Genomic DNA, 27,618 nt, shown 5'->3' with positions numbered 1-27,618 from the left:
TTGCGGGTACTATTTAATGAAGCTGCCAGTTGAGGACCTTTGAGTTGTCTGTTTCTCAAACTAGACACTGTAATCTCCTTGTCCTCTTACTTAGTTGTGCACCGGGGCCTCCCACTCCTCTTTCTATTCTGATTAGAGCCGGTTTGTGCTGTTCTTTGACGGGAGTAATACACCACGTTTACCAGATCTTCAGTTTCTTGGCAATTTCTCACATGGAATAGCCTTAATTTCTCAGCACAAGAATAGACTAACAAGTTTCAGAAGAAAGTCCTTTGTTTCTGTCCTTTTTGAGCCTGTAATCGAACCCACAAATGCTGATGCTCCAGATACTCAACTAGTATAAAGAAGGCCAGTTTTATTGCTTCTTTAATCAGAACAACAGTTTTCAGCTGTGCTAACATAATTGCAAATGGGTTTTCTAATGATCAATTAGCCTTTTAAAATGACAAACTTGAATTAGCTAATATAACGTGCCATTGGAACACAGGAGTGATGGTTGCTGATAATGGGCCTCTGTACGCCTATGTAGATATTCCATAAAAAATATGCCGTTTCCAGCTACAATAGTCATTTACAACATTAACAATGTCTACACTGTATTTCTGATCAATTTGATGTTATTTTATCGGACCAGAAAATTGCTTTTCTTTCAAAAACAAGGACATTTCAAAGTGACCCCAAACTTTTGAACGGTAGTGTATATTTAGTACCAGTCAAAGGTATGGACACATCTACTGATTCAAGGGTTTTTCTTCATTTTTACTATTTTCTACATTATTAAATAATAGTGAAGACAGTAAAACTTTGAAATAACACTTATGGAATCATGTAGTAACCAACAAAAGTGTTAAACAGATTCTTCAAAGTAGCCACCCTTTGCCTTGATGACAGCTTTGCACCCTCTTGACATTCTCTCAACTAGCTTCATGAGGTAGTCACCTGGAATGCATTTCAATTTACAGGTGTGCCTTGTTATAAGTTCATTTGCGGGATTTCTTTCTTTCTTAATGTGTTTGAGCCAATCAGTTGTGTTGTGACAAGGTAGGGGTGGTACACAGAAGATAAACTGTTTGGTAAAAGGCAAAGTCCATAGTATGGCAAGAACAGCTCAAAAAAGGAAAGAGAAACAACAGCCCATCATTACTTTAAGACATGAACGTCAGTCAATCTGGAAAATTAAGAACTTTAAAAGTTTCTTCCAGTGCAGTCGCAAAAACCATCAAGCGCTATGATGAAACTGGCTCTCATGAGAACCGCCACAGGAAAAGAAGACCCAGAGTTACCTCTGCTGCAGAGGACAAGTTTATTAGAGTTAACAGAGGTTGGACCCAGGTGCAGAGAAGAGACCAGACGAGGAATCAGTGATTAAGGATAAACATAAATACTTTACTGAGAAACAGTAGCCACAGGATCACAGTACACTGGGAGAAAAAAAAACAAATACTATGTCTCGAAAACTCACTCAGGAAACAAAAGCACATGGTAAACAATTCAATCTTCTGTCAAGAGGAATGGAAAACACACCTCTTTTAAAGGGGAAATCATAATGAGTAAAAAAGCGCACCGAAGTGGCAAAATTGTCTCAAGGATGGTCTCTGCTGCCCTCTGTTGACAAGTTGAACCATGACAATTGCAGCCCAAATAAATGCTTCACAGAGTTCAAGTAACAGACACTGTGTGAATCAGGCCTTCATGGTTGATTTGCTGCAAAGAAACCACTACTAAAGGACACCAATAAGAAGAAGAAGAGACTTGCTTGGGCCAAGAAACACGAGCAATGTACATTAGACCGGTCTGTCCTTTGGTCTGATGAGTACAAATTTGAGATTTTTGGTTCGAACCGCCATATCTTTGTGAGATGCAGAGTAGGTGAACGGATGATCTCCGCATGTGTAATTCCCACCATGAAGCATGGAGGAGGAGGTGTGATGGTGTGGGGGTGCTTTGCTGGTGACACTCTGTTTTATTTAGAATTCAAGACACACTTAACCAATTATGGCTACCACAGCATTCTGCAGCAATACGCCATCCCATCTGGTTTGCGCATAGTGTTACTATCATTTGTTTTTCAACAGGACAATGAACCAAAACACCCCTCCAGGCTGTGTAAGGGATATTTGACCAAGAAGGAGAGTGATGGAGTGCTGCATCAGATGACCTGGCCTCCACAATCACCCAACCTCGACCCAATTGAGATGGTTTGGGATGAGTGTAGGAAAAGCAGCCAACAAGTGCTCAGCATATGTTGGAACTCCTTCAATACTGTTGTAAAAGCATTCCTCCTGAAGCTGGTTGAGAGAATGCCAAGAGTGTGCAAAGCTGTCATCAAGGCAAAGGTTGGCTACTTTGAAGAATCTCAAATATAAATATGTTTTGATTTGTTAAACACTTTTTTGGTTACAACATGATTCCATATGTTATTTCATAGTTTTGATGTCTTCCCTATTATTCTACAGTGTAGAAAATAGTAAAAATAAAGAAAAACCCTTGAATGAGTACATGGGTCCAAACTTTTTACTGGTACTGTTTATAATGTAATTTTTCTTGGCATTTGAGGGAACACCAATAGCTGGAATGATCATTTTGAATAAGCAAGCTATCCAAGGTTTGAGGCAATTTGCAATCTGCATGGAGACCATATATAAGTGATTTTACATTTACATTGATAAAATGTAATTTGGTTATACTGCAGAATCCATTTAAAGACCAACTCTACTACACTGTACACAACATAATCCACATGGAAGTTCCTAATACCAATTTCCTCTACACCTAATCTTTGGCAGATATAGGTAACACTAGTCCACTCTGTGAAGTTATGGGCCAAAATCAGGTACAATGGTCACCATTTAAAGTGCAGTATTTGACACATCAATCCTATTTAATTCTCATTGTTTATGAGAATATATGCATGGAATTTTACACAATTCACAATTCTCAATCTAGGGAACATTTATCCTCTTTGTCTAACATTTTGCTTACTATATTTCCATCGACACAGACATTTGTGGATATATACTGTATATAAAACCATTTGTAGTGTCACGTTCTGACCTTAGTTACTTTATGTCTTTATTTTAGTTTGGTCAGGGCGTGAGTTGGGGTGGGCATTCTATGTTGTTTTTTCTATGTTTTGTTCTATTGTCCTTTTCTATGTGTTTGGCCTAGTATGGTTCTCAATCAGAGGCAGGTGTCAGTGGTTGTCTCTGATTGGGAGCCATATTTAGGTAGCCTGTTTTTCATTGTGTTTTGTGGGTGATTATTTTCTGTGTAGTGGATGTCACCTTACAGAACTGTTGCGTTTCGTTCTCCTTTGTTATTTTGTTTAGTGTTCTATGTTTAATAAATATAATGATGAACACTTACCACGCTGCGCTTTGGTCCTCACCTCATTCCAACGACGAGCGTTACATGTAGACCTTTACTTCGGAGTCTATCTGCATGTGTCAGATTCATTATATTGTCCATCACAGCACACCCCTATTACTCAGGCTGCTGCCCTGAATCACTATTGCATGCTGCAACAGCAAAGCCATTTTTGTAGAACGCTAGCTAACTTGTGAAGCAATCTCAGAATAAAACATGTTGAAAACCTCCTTGAGAAGGGAGGACACTCCATATAGTGTATCATGTGTTTTACATGGCTGGCAGTCTAAGTACTAAGGCCCTGGTTCAATATGACACATACAGTATCCTCCTCCAAACGTTTTCACTTGCTCAGTGCATTCATTTTGGGCTTTAAGAGCCTGCTGCTACTTATAGCTAGCGTTGTTAATACATTTCACAATGATTCACAGTTTGATGACTCTGTATAAACATCTTTAAGATGTCAAAATGTCAAACCTAAAATGTAAATAGTTTTCCTGTAAAGTCTGTATTATTTGCTTATTTGCTCTTCTGTTCATCCACTGTTGATTGGAAATGTTTCGTCAAAAAATGCATGTCTTTGTTTGAGTCTGGGCACTGAAAAGCTAACTGCAAAGCATGCAATTCTTTCTAAACATTGTATTGATATTTTTTCTACATCTTGGTGTTCCTATGGAATCATCAGCCACCAGTGAATTTGTGTGTATAACAGAGCTATACAGTATGTTTTCAAAGAGCAACCACAGTACACTCTTGGAATTAGTGGAGACTTGAGTAACCCTGGAGATAACCCAAGGATCTCCAAGGAACGCTTGGAGTTCCTCAAGAAACCATTGACGGTCAATGGTGCATATTTGCACCTTTGGTTAGTTGAGACGTTCTTGGAGGAACCTTTAATGTTTCCTTGTTCCTCAAGGAACCTTTTTGAACTGGAAAGGTTCCCCCTCTGTGGCAATTTTTAGAACCCCAAAAAGTTATTCCAGACTTTTCTATTTCTAAGAGTGTATACTGTCAACAGCACAGACAGAGAGCATTGTATATTCTGTCTCTGACTATAATTCATACTGGGACATGTTTATATATTTTTCACACCTAGAGAGAACAATATCTCCTGCAGTATCAAGGCTTTTATAAAACCCCACAATCCACTGCAAAATGTGCCACTAAAACAGTCTATCCCTCTCCCAGTTCTCCACCAGTGTGAGGCGGCAAGTTGTTGTTGGGCAGCAGCCTGGTCTCAAGGTTGAGCCAGATGAAGTGTCAGTTCAGGCATGCTCTGGGACACAGTCAGTCTCACTCCTCACTCTCCTCCTCATCTCCCTTAGAGGTTTTGCTTGTGCGCTGGAAACAGTGGACAATGGAGGCCAGGAAAAAGCTGGTCATGATGGCCACTACAGACACAGAGATGCCGGAGAAGATGATGATAAGTAAGTCTGTTAAGGTAAGGGTGATCTGGCACTCCCGGAAGCTGTCCTGTGAGAGCTGGCTCAGGGACACCTGTCTGCCGTCCATGGGTAGTGAACACTCTATGCCCTCCACTCCTACAAGGGGACAAAGAAGAGGGATATGTTTAGGACCAGACAGAAAACCCAACAATAGAGCCCCCATTATCATTATCATTATGTAAAACAAACTGTCCCTCTGGCAGAAACTATTATATTAACCTTCACAAATAACATCAACTCTTGAGATTTTGGCCTCCAGATGCAATAATTTTTTGTTATTCCAAGACATGTTTTTTTACATCTTCTTTACTAAATGGAATGTCTGGATTATTTTCAAATTCTATGAATTATATCGTTTGCCACTCATACAGAGTCTCTATGAAAACATCAATGACAACCATAGCTGAGGGAAGTAGGGGTGCTGGGGGAGCTGCACCCCCCGATAAATTGAAATAAATTTGCCAAAACTAGGCTGTAAAAAATTATTTCCCCCAAAATGGTATTATTCCAGTCTGAACAGGCATAAATAAAATACTACACCAGAGATCATATTTTAGCTACAGTTGATCAACAGCTTCTAAAAAAATTGTTTTATCACAAGCACTTATGGTCAGGAAGACCGCAATTTGGGCTGCACGTGCGCCAAATATAGAACAGCTTGTTGCGTTGTAGTCATAGATATAATCGACAGAAGGTTTTTGGAACCTCTAACCCTGGCACTTTGGCACTTAAACTCATGGGTAGACTAGCAACGGCTGCCAGTCCTGACTATTATTGGTTGTGGCTGTCAGTTTGCCTTTCACAAATGTAGGCCTACTGTTCGGAAAGCAAATGCCTACTGCTGAAAAGAGAAGACTGTAGAAGCTAACAACAAAAAAATCCAAACAACTTTTGAACAATTCTGAGCAAACAGTTTTTCAAAGTAGCTTATCTTGAGCACATCAGACATCACGGGTGAGTAGCCTATGCTTCATCTTCATCATTGGATGAGTCAGTGTCACTGGAAAGTATATTTTGTAGCCAGGGTTTCCGTTAGGTGCTGGATAAGTGACTGGGAAGATTGAAAATGATCAGACATTTGAGAAATGTACCGGTCATCCATGACCTATAAGGGAGTCAACCCACGCAGCCAGCACCATCAATAAATGAGGGCTACTGGCCAAATGTCTTTAAAACAGCCTATAACATATTACATGTGTAGCATAAGCAAAACTTTATAGCCTTTTGTTTTATAATTTACTAAAACAATGTGTCCACTTTACGGTTCAGCTGTCAGAGATTTGAGCACGAATTGCATCAGGGAATTTTATGCATAGGTATATAGGCTTAGGCGTTCGCTGTATAATATTAATGATAAGAAATATATATAAAGGAAGTGAAGCAAGTTTTGGCCTAGCCCCAGAGAGAGAGATAGAGGAGAGAGATATGCATAATGCTAAAATACCAAGATGCATTTCTTTATCCTTGTCAGATAGGCTACTGCGTCTGCTGTACAGATATGTGTACAAAGGAGACTAATTTGTTAATTTCTGATCAGAATGTTTTTTATAAAGATAAGCATTATATTGTTTAGATTATAGGAGCAATTCTCGGAGTCAGTTGTAGCGCTGGTGCTGATCCAACCCTCTTAACCACTAGCCATTGTTTATAGGAAAATACAAGCACAATGTTATATCGTGGCAAACACCACATTACAGTTGGAGCTTAATTTGGCCAAAGAAAATGTCTCAACAGAATAAGACAAACACATGTGAAATGGTTCAAACCTTTTTAACAGGCTATATTGCAGCAATTACCAAGAAAGGCTAGCGCCTACAGTACAAAACAAATTAAAGCAATAGTCTAATAACATTTCTTTTACAAAAAGGCCTACTTATGATCTTAAACTAATTACAGAGCACCCATTTAAAAAACAGATTGAATTAATTTAGCCAACAAAAATGTCTCAACAGAGTGAAACAAAACACATTTTGCTTATTTAAAGAACAGGCAAGATTAATACATATACAGTGGCAAGAAAAAGTATGTGAAGCCTTTGGAATTACCTGGATTTCTGCATACATTAGTCATAACTGTAACGGCTGTTTGAAGAAGAGGACCAAGGTGCAGCAACGTACGTGTTCATGATTTTTAATAAAACTGAACACTATAACAAAAATAACAAAAACGGAACAAAAGAAACAGTTCTGTCTGGTGCAGACACACAAAACAGAAAATAACTACACACAAAACACAGGTGGGAAAAGGCTACCTAAGTATGGTTCTCAATCAGGGACAACGATAGACAGCTGCCTCTGATTGAGAACCACACCCGGCCAAACACACAGAAATAGAAAACATAGAACACAAAACATAGAATGCCCGCCCCAACTCACGCCTTGACCAAACCAAAATAGAGACATAAAAAGGATCTAAGGTCAGGGCGTGACAGTACCCCCCCCCAAAGGTGCGGACTCCGGCCGCAAAACCTAAACCTATAGCGGAGGGTCTGGGTGGGCATCTATCCGCGGTGGCGGCTCTGGTGCGGGACGTGGACCCCGCTCCACCTTAGGCTTGGCCCACTTAGGTGGCACCTCTGGAGGGGGGACCCTCGCAGCGGGCCCCGGACAGGAGGGCGACTTACTGGAGGCCTGGTCCTTGGAGGAGGCACAGGATAGACCGGGCTGTGGGGGAGCACTGGAGATCTGGTGCGTAGCCTTGGCACCACTCTTCCAGGCTGAATGCCCAGTCTAGCCCGGCACGTGCGGGGAGCTGGAACAGGCCGCACTGGGTTCTCCTGGCGAACTGGGGAAACAGTGCTTAGAGCCGGCGCAGGATATCCTGGCCCGAGGAGACGCACTGGAGGTCTGGAGAGCAGGGCTGGCACAATCCGTCCTGGCTGGATCCTCACCCTAGCCCGGCAGATGCGGGGAGCTGGGATGTAGCGCACCGGGCTAAGAACGCGTACTGGAGACACCGTGCGCTCCACCGCATAACACGGTTTCTGACCAGTACGACGCCCGCCACGGTAAGCATCAGGTCTCCAACCTGACTCTGCCACACACAAAAAAAAATTTGGGCTGCCTCTCGGGCTTCCTTGCCAGCCGTGTTCCCTCGTAATGTTGCCGCTCAGCCTTAGCTGCCTCCAGTTCCTCCTGTGGATGGCGATACTCCCCAGCCTGCCTCCAGGGTCCCTTCCCATCCAGGATCTCCTCCCATGTCCAGGAGTCCATTACACCACGCTGCTTGGTCCTTTGGTGTGGGTAGTTCTGTAACGGCTGTTTGAAGAAGAGGACCAAGGTACAGCATGGTACGTGTTCATGATTTTTAATAAAACTGAACACTAGAACAAAAAATAACAAAAACGGAACTAACGAAACAGTTCTGTCTGGTGCAGACACACAAAACAGAAAATAACTACCCACAAAACACAGGTGGGAAAAGGCTACCTAAGTATGGTTCTCAATCAGGGACAACGATAGACAGCTGCCTCTGATTGAGAACCACACCCGGCCAAACACACAGAAATAGAAAACATAGAACACAAAACAAAGAATGCCCACCCCAACTCACGTCCTGACCAAACCAAAATAGAGACATAAAAAGGATCTCTAAGGTCAGGGCGTGACAATAACATTTGATCTGATCTTCATCTTGGTCGCAAAAATAGACAAACACAGTGTGCTTAAACACACACATTATTGTATTTTTCTTGTTTATATTGCATACATAATTTAAACATTCACAGTGTAGGTTGGAAAAAGTATGTGAACCCCTAGGCTAAAGACTTTTCCAAAAGTTAATTGGAGTCAGGTGTCAGATAACCTGGAGTCCAATCAATGAGATGAGATTGGAGATGTTGGTTAGAGCTGCCCTGCCCTATGAAAAGCACTCACTCACAAAATTTGAGTTTGCTATTCACAATAAGCATTGCCTGATTTGAACCATGCCTCGAACAAAGCGATCTCAGAAGACTTAAGATTAAGAATTATTGACTTGCATAAAGCTGGAAAGGGTTACAAAAGTATTTCTTAAAGCCTTGATGTTCATCAGTCCACAGTAAGACAAATTGTCCAAACATTGAGAAAGTTCAGCACTGTTGCTACTCTCCCTAGGAGTGACCGTCCTGCAAAGATGAGTGCAAGAGCACAGTGCGGAATGTTCAATGAGGTTAAGAAGACTCCTAGAGTGTCAGCTAAAGACTTACATAAATCTCTGGAACACGCTAACATCTCTGTTGACGAGTCTACGATACGTGAAACACTTAACAAGAATGGTGTTCATGGGGGGACACCATGGAAGAAGCCACTGCTGTCTAAAAAAAACATTGCTGCACGTCTGAAGTTCGCAAAATAGCACCTGGATGTTCCACAGCGCTTCTGGCAAAATATTGTGTGAACAGATTAAACTAAAGTTGAGTTGTTTGGAAGGAACACACAACACTATGTGTGGAGAAAAAAAGACACAGCATACCAACATCAAAACCTCATCCCAACTGTAAAATATGGTGGAGGCAGCATCATGGTTTGGGGCTGCTTTGCTGCCTCAGGGCCTGGACAGCTTGCTATCATCGACAGAAAAATTAATTCCTAAGTTTATCAAGACATTTTGCAGGAGAATGTAAGGCTATCTGTCTCCTAATTGAAGCTCAACATAAGTTGGGTGACGCAACAGGACAACGACCCAAAACACAGAAGTAAATCAACAACAGAATGGCTTCAACAGAAGAAAATACATCTTCTGGAGTGGCCCAGTCAGAGTCCTGACCTCAAATCAATTTAAAATGCTGTGTCATGACCTTGAGAGTGGTTCACAAAAGAAATCCTAAATATATTGCTGAACTCAAACAGTTTTGTAAAGAGGAATGTCCAAAATTCCTCCTGACCGTTGTGCAGGTCTGATCCGCAACTACAGAAAACGTTTGGTTGAGATTATTGCTGCCAAAGGAGGGTCAACCAGTTATTAAATCCAAGAATTCACATACGTTTTCCACCATACACTGTGAGTGTTTACACGGTGTGTTCAATAAAGACATGAAACCGTATAATTGTTTGTGTGTTATTAGTTTAAGCAGACTGTATTTGTCTATTGTTGTGACTTAGATGAAGATCAGATCAAATTGTATGCCAATTTATGCAGAAATGCAGATAATTCCAAAGGGTTCACATACTTTTTCTTGCCACTGTACCTACTATAATAGCAATGATATACAATAAGAATAATGATAAAACAAGTTCCAAAATTGCATCCTACCTGAATAACGAGTTGCACAGTAGCCTGCATTTGGTAATTTGTGTGGTATTAAAAAATATTCTGCTACTGTCTTCTATCATGTAAATGATGTAGAATTGCATGAAAAGCCTTTTACCAGCCCTACAAAAGAAAAATCCCATGTGTGGAATTCCTATAAACTTGTCTGCTCAACTGTATGCCACTATGCAAATGCATCCCCAACTCAAAACATCTTCCTGTGGCTGTGATGACAACACAACACATTGTGGATTTCAAGGTTAGTTTTCACTCACCATTCATTTTAAGGGAAGAACAAACCATTGGTCTTTTTCCATTGTAACGTCATTAGTCTTAAGTCTGAGTCCCAAGGTTACACGAGCTGTGGATCATCGCATCACTGAACCAATTTGTTAACAGTGAGTAAATATTTAAAGTGCCATTGACATGCCCTGTGCTGTGCTGATGGGATAAGATTACGTGAGACGAGAGAGCTGGCTAGTTTACAGGCTGTAGTAGTTCCACTGATTCTACCTCCGCAAATGGAAGGCTTTTAGCTATGCGCTATGTGAGAGAGATTTTCAGGTGGCTTGGCTCCCAAAACTGAACAGATTAAAATGCTATAATGTATTTTGGCAACTTCAAACAACCTTATCATACTACAGTATGCACTTACAATGCAGGATTTCATTGCCAGCTGAGGTAATACTGCCTTCGTTTTTTCTTATGCTGTCTAGAATAGCAATGCAAAGTAATGAACAAACAAGCCTCTTGCAAATTGTTGCTGCAATAATGTTGGTTGACAAAACTACGTTGTTAAACAGCTGATTAATTGGTCTAATTAGCCTATGTATTGTATGCTAAATTACAATCATGTTTGTTTATGAAGGAGCTGATCGTGGACTACAGGAGACTGCAGAGAGAGCACGCCCCCATCCACATTGACAGGGCCGCAGTGTAGAAGGTCAAAAGCTTCAAGTTCCTCAACGTGCACGTCACTGAGGACATAAATTGTCCTCAGTGACGTGCCTCAGGAGGCTGGAGAAATTTGGCTTGGCTCCTAAGACCGTCTCAAACTTCTACAGATGTACCATCGATAGCATTCTGTTGGGCTGTATCACCGCCTGGTATGGCAACTGCACCGCCCGCAACCACAGGGCTCTCCAGAGGGAAATCTACAGCACCCGGTGTCACAGGAAGGCCAAGACAATCATGAAGGACCTCAGTCACCTAAGCCACAACCTGTTCACCCCGCTACAATCTAGAAGGCAGAGACAGTACATGTGCATCAAAGCTGGGACCCGAGACTGATAAACAGCTTCTACCTCTATCAGAATGTTAAACATTCATCACTAGCCGGGCCTCCACCCAGTACCCTGCCCTGAACCTTAGACACTGTTACTAGCCGGCCTCCACCCAGTACCCTGCCCGGAACCTTAGACACTGTCATTAGCCGGCCTCCACCCAGTACCCTGCCCGGAACCTTAGACACTGTCACTAGCCGGCCTCCACCCAGTACCTTGCCCTGAACCTTAGACACTGTTACTAGCTGGCCTCCACCCAGTACCCTGCCCGGAACCTTAGACACTGTTACTAGCCGGCCTCCACCCAGTACCCTGCCCGGAACCTTAGACACTGTCACTAGCCGGCCTCCACCCAGTACCCTGCCCGGAACCTTAGACACTGTCACTAGCCGGCCTCCACCCAGTACCCTGCCCGGAACTCTAGACACTGTTACTAGCCGGCCTCCACCCGGTACCCTGCCCGGAACTTTAGACACTGTTACTAGCCGGCTACCACCCGGTACTCTACCCTGCACCTTACCTGTACATAGAGTCATTGAACACTTCAATAGTGTTTACATTCTGTTTTACCCACTTTATATCTCTATACTGTATTCGAGTCATGCTCATCCTATATAACTACTGCTGTACACAACTTTTCTATTCATATACTGTCCATACTGTCTATAACCACCATTACATATACAGTATATATATTTTTATTCCGGACTCTGAAATTGCTCGATCTGATAGGTATTCATTTCTTGATGTTTTTTTAAATGTTTGGATTATGTGTGTATTGATATTGTATTGCTAGATATTGCTGCACTGTTGGAGATACAAACATAAGCATTTTACTGTACATACACTAAGCTTCACCTGTTACACAAATCTTCCCTATTATATAATTCGGACACGATAATTCTGACTGGGACGATCTCCAAAATACTGTCTGTCTCTGAGACAAACATCCTAGTTTGATTTCCTATAGATGCCTTAGATCCTTTAGTTCCTGTCTCTCACAGGCTCTGTAGTTTCTTGTGACAGACTGATATGATTTGGTTCTGGGTGCTGGGATTACAGTCTCTGTAACTGCCTTAATTAAGCCACAAAGGTATTATGTGCGGATGTTACAAGACAGAACAGCTAGCCTCTTGAGCTAACATCCGTTTTGCACTGTTTTGCTATGGCTGTCTTCATCAATCGAGCAAGAAGGCTTGTGGACATTGGCTTTCACCTGAAAAAAAACACTTTCAACTCATATTATGTGGTACAGAGTAAAAGTATAATAAACCATATACAAATATGATGATATCGTAGTGAATTCTTGACATGCGACTGAACGAGCTGTTTCATACGTTACAATATGTCTATATGTACTTCAAATCAAACGTTATTCGTCACGTGCACCAAATACAACAAGTGTAGACCTTACCGTGAACTGCTAAATTACAAGCCCTTAACCAACAGCGCAGTTCAAGAAGAGTTAAGAAAATATTTACCAAATATATTCAAGTAAAAAACTATAAAAAGTAACACAAATACATAACAATAATGAGGCTATATACAGGGGGTACCGGTACCGAGTTAGTGTGCGGAGGTACGGGTTAGAGGTAATTTGTACATGTAGGTAGGGGTGAAGTGACTATTAATAGATAATAAACAGCGAGTAGCAGCAGTGTACAAAACAAATGGAGAGGGGGGGGGGGGGGGTCAGTCAATGTAATAGTCCAGTGGCCATTTGATTAATTGTTCAGCAATCTTATTGCTTGGGGGTAGACTTTTGGTCCTAGACTTGGCGCTCCTGTACCGCTTGCCGTGCGCTAGCAGAGGAAACAGTCTATGACTTGGGTGACTGGAGTCTCTGACAATTTTATGGGCTTTCCTCTGACACCGCCTATTATATAGGTCCTGGATTGCAGGAAGCTTCGCCCCAGTGATGTACTGGGCCGCATGCACTACCCTCTGTAGCACCTTACGGTCAGATGCCGAGCAGTTGCCATACCAGGCGTTGATGCAACCGGTCAGGATGCTCTCGATGGTGCAGCTGTAGATCTTTTTGAGAATCTGGGGACCCATGTCAAATCTTTTCAGTCTCCTGAGGAGGAAAAGATGTTGTCATACCCTCTTCACGACTGTCTTGGTGTGTTTGGACCATGATAGTTCGTTGGTGATGTGGACACCAAGGAACTTGAAACTCTCGACCCGCTCCACTACAGCCCCGTTGATGTTAATGGGGGCCCGCCTTTTTCTGTAGCCCATGATCACCTCCTTTGTCTTGCTCACATTGAGGGAGAGGTTGTTGTCCTGGCACCACACTGCCAGTTCTCTAACCTCCTCCCTATAGGCTGTCATCAGCAAACTTAATGATGGTGTTGGAGTCGTGTTTGGCCATGCAGTCGTGGGTGAACAGGAAGTACAGGAGGGGACTAAGTACACACACCTGAGGGGCCCCAGTGTTGAGGATCAGCGTGGCAGACGTGTTGTTGCCTACCATTACCACCGGCCTGTCAGGAAGTCCAGGATAAAGTTGCAGAGGGAGGTGTTTAGTCCCAGGGTCCTTAGCTTAGTGATGAGCTTCGTGTGCGCGATGGTGTTGAACACTGAGCTGTAGTCAATGAACAGCATTCTCACATAGGTGTTCCTTTTGTCCGGGTGGGAAAAGGCAGTGTGGAGTGCGATTGAGATTGCGTCATCTGTGGATCTGTTGGGGCGGTATGCAAATTGGAGTGGGTCTAGGGTATCTGGGAAGATGCTGTTGATGTGAGTTACAATCAGTTTTAGGCACATCTACCCAAAATATTTAACCTTTTAGTTACTTTACCCAAAATATCATGACATTAGTGCAAGTCAAAATGTATGACATTTGTGAACATCTAAATCAACATTTTGGCCATTTATTCAGCGTGTCTACCCTATCGACAAGGATACGTTGTTTTTGACAAAATTACTTTTGTAATTTGTATTTTTTTAACGTATTTTAGGAAGTGTGTAGGTCGCATTCTTTATTGTACAGCTATGAAAGTTATATATTCAGAACTGCCTGTTCCATAAGAATCGAGTGTCATGTCTGTGTAGTGAGCAAGTCAACCTAAAGAGCTGCTTTTCTAAGGACCGCCCCTTTGACGTGAAGTAGCAGAGATGACAAAATTGATTGTAATGACGCAGCCAACCACTAGAGGGGGCCATAGACACGTTTGTTCGACAGAGAGGCCTCTGAGTGTCCTTGAACTGTCACATTTTTATTGTTCTGACTTATAAAACTGTGGGAAATTAATCAAAGTAATGTAAACATTTTATCAGTAATTACCGGTATATCTAGTGTCTGAAATCGGCCACTGTAGTCTTAAGAGGCTAGTGTACCTAATTCTCAATCATTGCCAGAGCTATATCTTATTTCCGCCAATTCGTTTTATTTTTTTATTTCACCTTTATTTAACCAGATAGGCTAGTTGAGAACAAGTTCTCATTTACAACTGCGACATGGCCAAGATAAAGCAAAGCAGTGCGACACAAAGAACAACACAGAGTTACACATGGAATAAACAAACATACAGTCAATAATACAATAGAAAAAGTCTATAGTGTGTGCAAATGAAGTAGGATAGGGAGGTAAGGCAATAAATAGGCCATAGTGGCAAAATAATTACAATATAGCAATTAAACACTGGATTGATAGATGTGCAGAAGATGAGTGTGCAAGTAGAGATACTGGGGTGCAAAGAAAGAAAATGAATAAAATAAAGAACAGTATGGGGATGAGGTAGTTGGATTGGCTATTTACAGATGGGCTATGTACAGGTGCAGTGATCTTTGAGCTGCTCTGACAGCTGGTGCTTAAAGCTAGTGAGGGAGATATAAGTCTCCAGCTTCAGTGATTTTTTTGCAGTTCGTTCCAGTCAATGGCAGCAGAGAACTGCAGATGGCACTGTGATAGACTGCATCCAATTTGCTGGGTAGAGTGTTGGAGGCTATTTTGTAAATGACATCACTGAAGTCAAGGATCGGTAGGATAGTCAGTTTTACGAGGGTATGTTTGGCAGCATGAATGAAGGATGCTTTGTTGCGAAATAGGAAGCCGAGTCTAGATATAATTTTGGATTGGAGATGCTTACTGTGAGTCTGGAAGGAGTGTTTACAGTCTAACCAGACACCTAGGTATTTGTAGTTGTCCACAAATTTTAAGTCAGAACCGTCCAGAGTAGTGATGCTGGACGAGCGGGCAGGTGTGGGCAGCGATCGGTTGAGAGCATGCATTTAGTTTTATTTGCATTTAAGAGCAGTTGGAGGCCATGGAATGAGAGTTGTATGGCATTGAAGCTCGTCTGGAGGTTAGTTAACACAGTGTCAAAAGAAGGGCCAGAAGTACACAGAATGGTGTCGTCTGCGTAGAGGTGGATCAGGTATTGGTGAGTAATAGCCATAGTCTATTACTGCTATAATCTGCCATAGTCTATTTCCCATCTTCCGGCGCCGACAGAGATGGCCGCCTCGCTTCGCGTTCCTAGGAAACTATGCAGAATTTAGTTTTTTTACATGTTATTTCTTACATTGGTACCCCAGGTAATCTTAGGTTTCATTACATACAGTCGGGAGGAACTACTGAATATAAGAGCAACGTCAACTCACCATCATTACCATCATTACGACCAGGAATATGACTCTCCCGAAGCGGATCCTGTGTTTTGCCTTCCACCCAGTACAATGGATCGGATCCCAGCCGGTGACCCTAAACAACGACACCGTAAAAGGGGCAAACGAAGCGGTCTTCTGGTCAGGCTCCGGAGACGGGCACATCGCGCGCCACTCCCTAGCATACTACTCACTAATGTCCAGTCTCTTGACAACAAGGTTGATGAAATCCGAGCAAGTGTAGCATTCCAGAGAGACATCAGAGACTGTAACGTTCTTTGCTTCACAGAAACATGGCTCACTCGAGAGACGCTAACGGAGTCGGTGCAGCCAGCTGGTTTCTTCACGCATCACGCCGACAGAAACAAGCATCTTTCTGGTAAGAAGAGGGGCGGGGGGGTATGCCTTAATATTAACGAGACGTGGTGTGATCATAACAACATACAGGAACTCAAGTCATTCTGTTCACCTGACTTAGAATTCCTCACAATCAAATGTCAATTACAAAAAGAAAACCAGCCCAGTCGCGGACCAGGATGTCTTGCTCCCAGACAGACTAAATAACTTTTTTGCTCGCTTTGAGGACAATACAGTGCCACTGACACGGCCCGCTACCAAAACCTGCGGGTTCTCCTTCACTGCAGCCGAGGTGAGTAAAACATTTAAACGTGTTAACCCTCGCAAGGCTGCAGGCCCAGACGGCATTCCCAGCCGCGTCCTCAGAGCATGCGCAGACCAGCTGGCTGGTGTGTTTACGGACATATTCAATCAATCCTTATCCCAGTCTGCTGTTCCCACATGCTTCAAGAGGGCCACCATTGTTCCTGTTCCCAAGAAAGCTAAGGTAACTGAGCTAAACGACTACCGCCCCGTAGCACTCACTTCCGTCATCATGAAGTGCTTTGAGAGACTAGTCAAGGACCATATCAGCTCCACCCTACCTGACACCCTAGACCCACTCCAATTTTCTTACCGACCCAATAGGTCCACAGATGACGCAATCGCAACCACACTGCACACTGCCCTAACCCATCTGGACAAGAGGAATACCTATGTGAGAATGCTGTTCATCGACTACAGCTCAGCATTTAACACCATAGTACCCTCCAAACTCGTCATCAAGCTCGAGACCCTGGGTCTCGACCCCGCCCTGTGCAACTGGGTACTGGACTTCCTGACGGGCCGCCCCCAGGTGGTGAGGGTAGGTAACAACATCTCCACCCCGCTGATCCTCAACACTGGGGCCCCACAAGGGTGCGTTCTGAGCCCTCTCCTGTACTCCCTGTTCACCCACAACTGCGTGGCCATGCACGCCTCCAACTCAATCATCAAGTTTGCGGACGACACTACAGTGGTAGGCTTGATTACCAACAACGACGAGACGGCCTACAGGGGAGGAGGTGAGGGCCCTCGGAGTGTGGTGTCAGGAAAATAACCTCACACTCAACGTCAACAAAACAAAGGAGATGATTGTGGACTTCAGGAAACAGCAGAGGGAGCACCCCCCTATCCACATCGACGGGACAGTAGTGGAGAGGGTAGTAAGTTTTAAGTTCCTCGGCGTACACATCACGGACAAACTGAATTGGTCCACCCACACAGACAGCGTTGTGAAGAAGGCGCAGCAGCGCCTTTTCAACCTCAGGAGGCTGAAGAAATTCGGCTTGTCACCAAAAGCACTCACAAACTTCTACAGATGCACAATCGAGAGCATCCTGTCGGGCTGTATCACCGCCTGGTACGGCAACTGCTCCGCCCACAACCGTAAGGCTCTCCAGAGGGTAGTGAGGTCTGCACAACGCATCACCGGGGGCAAACTACCTGCCCTCCAGGACACCTACACCACCCGATGTCACGGGAAGGCCATAAAGATCATCAAGGACAACAACCACCCGAGCCACTGCCTGTTCACCCCGCTATCATCCAGAAGGCGAGGTCAGTACAGGTGCATCAAAGCAGGGACCGAGAGACTGAAAAACAGCTTCTATCTCAAGGCCATCAGACTGTTAAACAGCCATCACTAACATTGAGTGGCTGCTGCCAACATACTGATTCAAATCTCTAGCCACTTTAATAATAAAAAATTGGATGTAATAAATGTATCACTAGTCACTTTAAACATTGCCACTGTATATAATGTTTACATACCCTACATTACTCATCTCATATGTATATACTGTACTCTATACCATCTATTGCATCTTGCCTCTGCCGTTCTGTAACATCACTCATTTATATATCTTTATGTACATATTCTTTATCCCTTTACACTTATGTGTGTATAAGGTAGTAGTTGTGGAATTGTTAGGTTAGATTACTCGTTGGTTATTACTGCATTGTCGGAACTAGAAGCACAAGCATTTTGCTACACTCGCATTAACATCTGCTAACCATGTGTATGTGACAAATAAAATTTGATTTGATTTGATTTGCTATCGCCATAAATACAGTATGGGCCACAAGAGTAAGGTGCACCAATATAGAGTCATCCACAATATGATACAGATAGAAACCAATCCGGTTGGCCAGCACGCACAGATATGGACAACCACATGGTTGTTACAGCTACTGTTGCCTCGTGATGGATTACAATCAGGATTACAGCCAGCCTTGGGAGTAGTGGTGTCCATTTGTATCCCACTTCCTGTCTCCTGGGTGATTGATCTAGCTGGCTGTCGTAGGCTGATTTCGGAGGATTGTCTCTCCTCCCACTTCAACACAACAGTGGCTGTCGTGATTTATTCCAACGTCGATAGCAGAAGAGTGAGAATCATTAGATGGACCCATAGCATAAAGGCAATTATATCATAATTCCTAATTAAACTGTGGAATGGGTATACATGTATTTTCTATTACTCAAAGACAATCACAGAGAAGAAATCAAAGACAAATAAGAACAGAGAGTCAGAGGGAGATAGAGAGTGGGAAGAGACAGATAGAGATGGAGTAGAGTGTCTGAATGAACAAAGTGACAAGCCTTCATGTGACAGTGAGGCCAAGTGTGAGTCATTCAAATCAGGAGGGGTTTACCTTATGCACAGGGACTGTGATCTCATAGTCACATGGGGATACTCTCAGCACAAACATTTAGCATGGCTCATTCAACACACATGCGCACATAAAAACAGACACAAAATACACAGCTATAAAAAGCACTAGCTTGATCTTTCTTTTCTCAGAATGATATACTTGCCATTTAGACATATATTACTCATAACCTAGCACTTTTCTGATTGCTTGCTAAGCTATACACTTCAATGTCAGCTTGAATTCATTCAATGTTAAATAAATATTCAATGGCCAAGGTCAAATACACTCTTCTCAAGTAAGTGAAATAATACATTTTCCCTGACATCCATGCCCGAGGCAAAGACAGTTGATGATTTTGTAATGTAATGCAATGTTAACTCCGTACTGAATATAATATGAGACAGTGATGTGGAAGGCCAGCGAATTCACAGTGACGTCATATTTACAGAGCTGCTCATGCAGTGTGGTAACAGCTCTCTGTGGAGTAACCTGATAGGCTGTGAAGGAACATTTTGACATTGACCCTGTCACATGAGCTGTGGATCATGAACAGTGTTGATAGCTGTGTCTTATTAGGCCTCAGACACTGGCCCATGGGACCCATGGGAGCTAGGCCGCCCTGCCCTGTTATGCCCTGCTTTGGCCTGCCCTGTGGATGACTGGCTCCTGTTACCCAGCTAGTCACTGTGGAATCAGCCTGGTCTTATAGACTAGACGTAACATAGTAAATATAAATCCAGGGCACTCAAATTGTGTGATATGTTACGTCTGGATTTTGGCAAGTCGGAGTCAGATGAACTCGTGGATACCTTTTTTATGTCTCTCAGAGGTAGTTTTTTCCGAGCCAATGCTAACTAGCGTTAGCGCAATGACTGAAAGTCTTTGGGTATCTACTAGCACTAGTTAGCAACTTCCTTCAAACTGCAAGCAGAGACATAAAAATGGTATCCATGAGTTCATCTGAGTCTGGGGAAGTAGATAAAGGGTATCATTGCCAAAATCCCGAAGTATCCCTTTACTTTAAGGCAAAAACTATGGTAGGGTGGCTGGTTGGGGTGGATGGGTAGACATATAATGCAAACATCTAGCAATCAAAAGGTTGCGTGTTCGATTCTCACCTTGGACAACTTTAGTATTTAGCTAATTAGCAATTTTGCAACAACTTACAAATGTTTTTCTACTTTGCAACTACTTAGAATGTTAGCTAACCCTTCCTCTAACCCTAACCTTAACCCGAACCTAACCCTATCCCCAAGCCATAAGACTGCTAAATAGCTAACAGAATGGCTACACGGTCTATTGGAGTTGATCCTTGTATATTATTTTTGCACTGTCTTTATCCACACTCACAGGACTCTACACACTCATGCACACTGACACTCCAACACGCACATAACATGCGCGCACATTTGCACTGACTCTACACACACGCAAACACAAACACATATAATCATCATTTACGCTGCTGCTACTCTGTTTATCATATATCCTGATCCCTAGTCACCTTCCTCCATACATACAGCGGCTTGCGAAAGTCTTCACACCCTTTGGCCTTTTTCTTATTTTGTTGCCTTACAAACTGGAATTAAAATTACTCTTTTGGGGTTTGTATCACTTGATTTACACAACATGACTACCATTTTGAAGATGCAAAATATTTTTTCTTGTGAAACCAAAAACTGAAAACTTGAGCGTGCATAACTATTCACCCCTCCCCGCACCCACCCAAAGTCAATATATACAGCTGCAAGTCTCTTGGGGTATGTCTCTATAAGCTAGGCACATCTAGCCACTGGGATTTTGACAATTCTTCAAGGCAAAACAGCTCCTTCAAGTTGAATGGGTTCCGCTGGTGTACAGCAATCTTTAAGTCATACCAAAGATTCTCAATTGGATTGAGGTCTGGGCTTTAACTAGGCCATTCCACAACATTTAAATGTTTCCCCTTAAACCACTTGTGTGTTGCTTTAGCAGTATGCTTAGGGTCATTGTCCTGCTGGAAGGTGAACCTCCATCCCAGTCTCAAATCTCTGGAAGACTGAAACAGGCTTCCCTCAAGAATTTCCCTGTATTTAGCACCATCCATCATTCCTTCAATTCTGACCAGTTTCTCAGTCTCTGCCGATGAAACACATCCGTGGGATGTTCAAAGTTTTGGATATTTTTTTATAACCCAACCCTGATCTGTAATACTCCACAACTTTGTCCCTGACCTGTTTGGAGAGCTCCTTGGTGGTGTCGCTTGCTTGGTGGTGTCGCTTGCTTGGTGGTGCCCCTTGCTTAGTGGTGTTGCAGACTCTGGGGCCTTTCAGAACAGGTGTATATATACTGAGATCATGTGACAGATCATGTGACACTTAGATTGCACACAGGTGGACTTTATTTAACTAATGATGTGACTTCTGAAGGTAATTGGTTGCACCAGATCTTATTCATGGGCTTCATAGCAAAGGGCTGAATACATATGCACCACCACTTTTCCGTTTTTTATTTGTGTTTTTTTTAAACAAGTTATTTTTTCATTTCACTTCACCAATTGGGACTATTTTGTTTATGTTCATTACATGAAATTCAAATTAAAATCCATTTAAAATATAGGTTGTAATGCAACAAAATAGGAAAAACGCCAAGGGGGATGAATACTTTTGCAAGGCACTGTATCTGGCTCTATCAGTCCAGTATCCCTGCACATTGTAAATGTGGTATTGGAACTGACCTTTTTGCAGAGCCTAGCTAACGTTCGCCACCTAGCTTACTCTAGCATTAGCGTTAGCCACCTTCACCACCTAGCTAACATTAGCCACAATAAATTGAATTTGGTATCATATCATACGTTTTGCAATTTCGTTAATATATTTTACGAATTGCAATTTGTAACATCATACGAAATGGATCATACGAAACAAATGAATACTTATCATACAAAACCGTACTTATCATCCTAATTGGAGTGTCCCGGATTTACTTTTACTATGTTACGTCTACCCCTGAATCCAGGTTAGTGCTATAGAACTGTGTTGCTCTAAATGATACATGTTCCTCCTTAACCCAAGAGCTCTGGAGACAGCAGTGGATCATGTTGACACTCATTCCCTGATAAAACATTTAGGCACCTGATTGGTGGCAGAAAGGCAGACCTGCGCAAGGGAACGTCCCCTCAGAAGAGTGGACAGACAGACATCTGATTACAAAGACTGTATCTTTGACAGGTTTATGGAGAGAGGTTGTCAATTGATATGCAAGGTTGGTAATCTTTACATATTATGCAGATGAATATCTGTTGTTACTCATTTTACAACAGTTACATTATCTACTGACTGTCTATGGGGATCCACAGTCAATTGGGACTCTGAAAGGATACATCAATAGGTATAATTAGATAATATGTGTCTTGGACTGTCAATTTGGTTAAAAAAATGTCATCTGAACAGTGACCCTTTTAATCCATAAAAGCCCAACATATTTGGCATTTACAACACAGTCAACACAGTTACCCAATCAGATTAATGCAAACAGAGTATGCACAACGTATGCTGTGTGCAGTGCAGCGGACTGGTACAATATGTCTATCACATGGGAATCAGCATGTGAGAACAGGCACAAACGGGTCCAGAGCATGTCTACACTGCTGCTGCTAAAGTAATGCTAAACAGGGTCTAATCCATGATAACACGATTAGGACAGAAGAGGAGATTCATGGGTGGTGAGTTGGGAATGATTTGATGGGTGGAGGAATTTGTCTATATTTTCATTATTCCATGTTTCCATGACCACTCTATGGTAATATAAACTGACTGTTGATGCTGTTTGTGCATCAATCCTAACCATTACCATTTTAGCTCTGGATTCAAGGGTACCATTATTCTATGAAAAATCATGCACCCAAGGAGGATGCTGATGATGGTTCTGTGAAGTGTTGATACATGTTGAAGAGCTTATCAAGTCAGCCTTGTTCTATAAATTACTGTCCATCCTTTACTGTAGGAGTAGTGGTGGTCAACAGACCTACTCCCAAACACAAAAACACATGCACACATGCACTCAAGCGTACAGGCACGCACACACACACAAACTCACACAGACACACACACTCACCACTCATGAATCAGTTCCTGTCATAATACTCAAGAATATTTTGTGTGGTTTGAAGTTTTCACACCAACACATCTGTTCAGCAAGAGCATCTTGGTATTGTTAGCAGTGTGTAGGTGTGTCTGACTCTAATCTATCCTTTGGAACAGTTTCTGTATGTGTGGTTCACAACAATTCCTCCACAATGTGAGACTGGTTGAATCATACACAGATTTTCAGATACCCTGGACCCATGAGAAATTATATTTACCTGAAAATGCCTTTGGAGCTGCAGCCAAGGACTTGAAATCATAAGTTCTCCTTTGATTTCAAATGTACAGCTTTCTTAATTTTACCCATATGCATCAACAACATTTCCTATTTTTAATGAGCACAGAGGCAGTCCCAGAATAATACTGTACCACTGTGCTCTACGAATGTCCTACTTGCAAATGCATTCATCAGTATGTACTGTATCACGCATATAGTGCTGATGCTGATGCAAACTGCATAGTGTTCTTCAGTTCTACTGCTAAATAAATCTATAAAGTCTGTGTGTGAGTGTGTGTATGTTTGGTTGATGATGCTAAATAGAAAAGGTCACTATGGTTTATTAATAGTTAGCAGGTGGTTTTGCCTCCTAGCCAGGTCACACAGTAAACACTGATTTGAATGTAAATACATTACATGAGGTGAGACGCTCACTGCTAACTCAATATGAGAGTGCATCTCGGGGCCCAGTTGGCAGGTATGCCAGAGGGGTTGGCTGACTGGGCCAATGGCCTGTTGTTTGTTGCTGCTTATGTGTGCTTTTCCAGCATATCTAATATAATTCATTACAGCCTGCAGTAGATAACACTGAGGACAAGTGATGAATGCATTTGCAGCTTCTTACCACGGGGAATGAGGTATTCCTGCCAATTTATCAACTTCTCTTTCTCACACAGACCCAACTTTTTGCGGATGCTTTCTTATTGAGGAGTAGGAGGGAGACGAACAAGGTTGGCAATTGCATGGTACAGCACTAACTAAATGTGTGAGGATGTTTTTGTTAGTTGTCAGCAGTTTGCAATGTCCACCCACTGCTTGTGTCCACACAAGCCTCTACAAAACATAACTACTTGCATTCCTATGATTTAAAAAGAAGATAGAAGTAAAGTTACAAGAGCTTCCTGAATGGCGCAGCGGTCTAAGGCACTGCATCGCAGTGGTGCGGCGTCTCTACAGCCTGGGGTTCAATCCCAGGCTGTGTTATTACCGGCCGTGACCGGGAGTCCCATAGGGCGGTGCACAATTTGCCCAGCGTTGTCTGGGTTAGGGGAGCGTTTAACTGTGAGGGCTTTACTTGGTTTATTGCGCTCTAGCAACTCCTTGTGGAGGGCCGGGCGCCTGCAGGCTGACTTCGGTCGTCAGTTGAACAGTGTTTCCTCCAACACATTGGTACGACTGGCTTCTGGGTTAAGTAAACGAGTGTTAAGAAGCGAGTGTTAAGAAGCGAGGTTTGGCAGGTCATGTTCCGGAGGACTCGTGACTCGACTTTCGCCTCTCCTGAGCCCGATGAGACAAGATAGTTATCATGAAATTGCGGAGAAAAACAGGGTAAAATTAAGAAGGTTATGTGAACATGATGTCCATATCCACAGGTTAATATGTACAGTATCTCAGCACACAGACATAATGGATAGGATCCCTGGGCTGTTAGCAGCTTTACCCACTTTGCCTGAATTATAGATTGTATTAGTTTATCTTAGTAATACTTTCTCCATCAATCACCGGAGGAAATCATATTTTTTAAAGGATAATAGCCTATTTAGGCTTTTATGGGACGATCTTTGTCCGTACATTGTGTTGATGTCCCATGTTTATGTAGATCGTCATGTAATGTCCCCCGTGGAACGACCTTGGCAGCTGTGCACGCTTATTTATGTACTATGTCTATTGGTTCATATGCCCACTTATGTATTCATGATGTTTATGCTGTGAATCTTGGAATTGAATACAGTGCACATGCACAGTATACTGTACATCCACAGATGTCATCACAGTGTATTACCACATTCATCAGGGGTTATTTTAGCAGACCCTTCGTGCAAATATTCAAACATAGTGGGCTGTATGTTAGTGGATTCTATATATTAACTGGGGGTCTATACACAGTCTTGCTAAAATGATTATCATGAATAGATGTCATCTGCATTTTCACAGACAATATCTAAATAATAATAAAATGGGATGTCAAGCAAATAACATGTGGCTGTCCTATTGTTAGTAGCTCCAAATACAACGATTGGTGATTGGAGTAATGTGGAGTAAATTCTGAAAGTGAAGAGGTTGTAAAATGTGAAACTATTTAATTACTGTGAATCCCGTAGTCTGGGATTTGTTATGTTTATATCTTGAACGAGTGGAAGAAATTAACATCTCCACAATTGGGCTTTGTTTCCTTCTGCATTACTAACACATGAATCCCAGAACAATAACCTCTGGGTTTGGATGTTCAGTCTAATCATCTCCATGTAAGCAGATGTTACCCTTTGTGGGATACACACTCCTGTGGGAGAATTGTCATCCCCTTTGTCTTTTGTTGTTTTCCAGATTTGCGTGCCTGAGACACAGAGAGGGAGAGATAGAGAAAGAGAGAGATGGGGCCCACGCCAACACATCAATGCCTTAACTTTACCTAACTCACCCAGGCAGAAACACAATGGTGAAGGACCTGATGACCTCCAGTCTCCACCACCAGGAAGGAGAGAGGAAGGGCTTGGTTACATTGGTCATAGAAACAGCACTCACTAATTGATTGATTTAGCACAGCGTTAATAGACCACCGGCCTGAGGAGAGAGGCAGGTGTTTGGCATGGACGGTACACTACGCACACAGCCATGGCAACATCTCATGCTCAAGCAGAATTGAAAACGTGAGGTGTTGGTTTTCTCTTGTTGTGTTTGTTTTGCTGCTGTGGATGAAGCTGCAGACAGTCTATTGTGTAATAAATCTGAGACCATCCCCCTGAAGGTCTCCCCCCAGAGCTCGTCTCTCATTCTCTTTCATTACTCTCCCTGGCACTGTGGGTTTAGCCAGGAAAGAAGGAGGAAGCCAAAATTAGAACAGACGAAGAGGTTCCTCTTTCTACTGGGAAAATATAAATAGAACACACAGCAATAGCATGGCAGAAGATTTGCTAGGATAATATTATCTTAGTGTTGCACGGCTTTCCTTTTTATTTAGGTCAAGCAAGCTGTAAGCAAAGTAGCATCCCCCTGACGAAGCCACTTACCATTTGGAAGCTTGTGAATGTTTTCCTCCAGCCATGCAAACAGGTTGGCAAAGTTGCAGTTGCACACCCAAGGGTTGCCCTCCAGCCTCACCACCCGTAAAGAGGGCAACTGGCTCAGCGCCCCCACCTGAAGGCCAGACAGGGCATTACGCTCCAGCTCCAGTTCACGCAGCGAGGTGAGACCCAGGAACGCGTCCTCGTTGACCATGCTCAGATAGGGGTTGTTACCCAGGCGGAGTTTGATCAGGCTACGGGACTGCCCAAAGGTGCCCGAGGGGATGTCAGTCAGGTTGTTGCTGCCCAAGTCCAGAAACACCAGCCTGGAAGAAGTGCTGAGGGTGCCCGGCTCGATGTGGGACAGAGAGTTGTTCCGCAGGTCCAGGTAGACCAGGTCACTGTAGAGCACTAGGAAGTCAGAGGGAATGCGGGGGATCCAGTTGTCAGACAGAAGGAGCCTGCGGACGTCCAAGGGGATCTCATCAGGAAGACGGGTGAGTCCACGGCCGCTGCAGTCCACAGTGTGGGGATCCGGGCACAGGCAGCTCGATGGGCAGTTTTCCCCCTGAGCCCGTAAGACAGAGGACAGCAAGACGAGGAGAGGCTGGAGCCAGCGGACACATGGCAACATGGTCAACAGGGTAAGCGCAGAGAGGAGGAGTGGAGGCTTGGGGTGAGGAAGAATGGGAAGGGGTGTCGGGAAAGAGAAGGGGGCGTGAGGGTCAGAGGTCAGGAGATTAGGAAAGGGGAGGGGAAGGGGAGAACTAGAGGGGAAAAGGGGGGATCAATCCCTCTGCAGGAGCATCTTGACGTTCTTGAGATGAAAATCTGAGAGAGCTCCGGCATCGAGCAGCGAGAGAGCAGCGTTGAGCGCTGTTTTCCAAGAGATCATGTAGCAAGCAGCCTGGAGAGAATAGCAAGCTGCTGGCTTTGAAGAAGCTAGGGTAGGGAGGGCGAGAGCTTTGCAGAAAGAGGAAGGTTGCTTAGCTGGGGTAAATAGCTGGGGTAAATAGAAACTGGCAAAGCAGGAACAGAGCAACATTAGAGGCACAGACAGGGAGAGGGAGGCTGAGGAGGGGGCTCTGTCCGCCGGGTTAACCCACAGTCGATCTTGGGGGATTGATTGAGGAGGACACATGGGTCTCTGACACAAAAGGATACGCGCTGGGGTGATTCAGTCTCAGGCAGATCAAGTGAAGAGTGAAATTGTTGCATCTCTCCATTTGTCTCTGGTATCTGCGTAGGAATGCTTGTCGATCTGCCTGCTGATCTAAGAGAGACAATCGCACAGTAACACAGCTGAAGTGA

The 27,618-nt window shown here is 43.3% G+C and overlaps 1 protein-coding gene across 1 annotated transcript; it reads right to left on the bottom strand.

The window, feature by feature from the left end:
* Positions 1 to 4,659: 4,659 nt before the first annotated feature.
* lrrc38b (leucine rich repeat containing 38b) lies at positions 4,660 to 26,941 on the bottom strand. The gene is made up of 2 exons (XM_039015515.1): positions 26,314 to 26,941; positions 4,660 to 4,907 (listed from the first exon to the last, which is right to left on the bottom strand). Exons 1-2 carry the CDS (start codon positions 26,939 to 26,941, stop codon positions 4,660 to 4,662), a joined length of 876 nt encoding a protein of 291 aa, XP_038871443.1.
* Between the last annotated feature and the right edge of the window lie 677 nt (positions 26,942 to 27,618).

The sequence above is a fragment of the Salvelinus namaycush genome, chromosome 20, assembly GCF_016432855.1.
Source record: "Salvelinus namaycush isolate Seneca chromosome 20, SaNama_1.0, whole genome shotgun sequence".
Lineage (NCBI taxonomy): Eukaryota > Metazoa > Chordata > Actinopteri > Salmoniformes > Salmonidae > Salvelinus > Salvelinus namaycush.
Note: the sequence above shows the minus strand (reverse complement) of the source record. Positions and strands in the feature narration are given on the sequence as shown.

Bases quoted from the DNA above. Each gene is read 5' to 3' on its own strand.
- lrrc38b (XM_039015515.1), bottom strand. From the start codon at position 26,941: ATGTTGCCATGTGTCCGCTGGCTCCAGCCTCTCCTCGTCTTGCTGTCC. The intron at 4,908-26,313 runs GTAAGTGGCTTC...GTCCCCTTGTAG, and splicing joins CATTCACAAGCTTCCAAATG to GAGTGGAGGGCATAGAGTGT.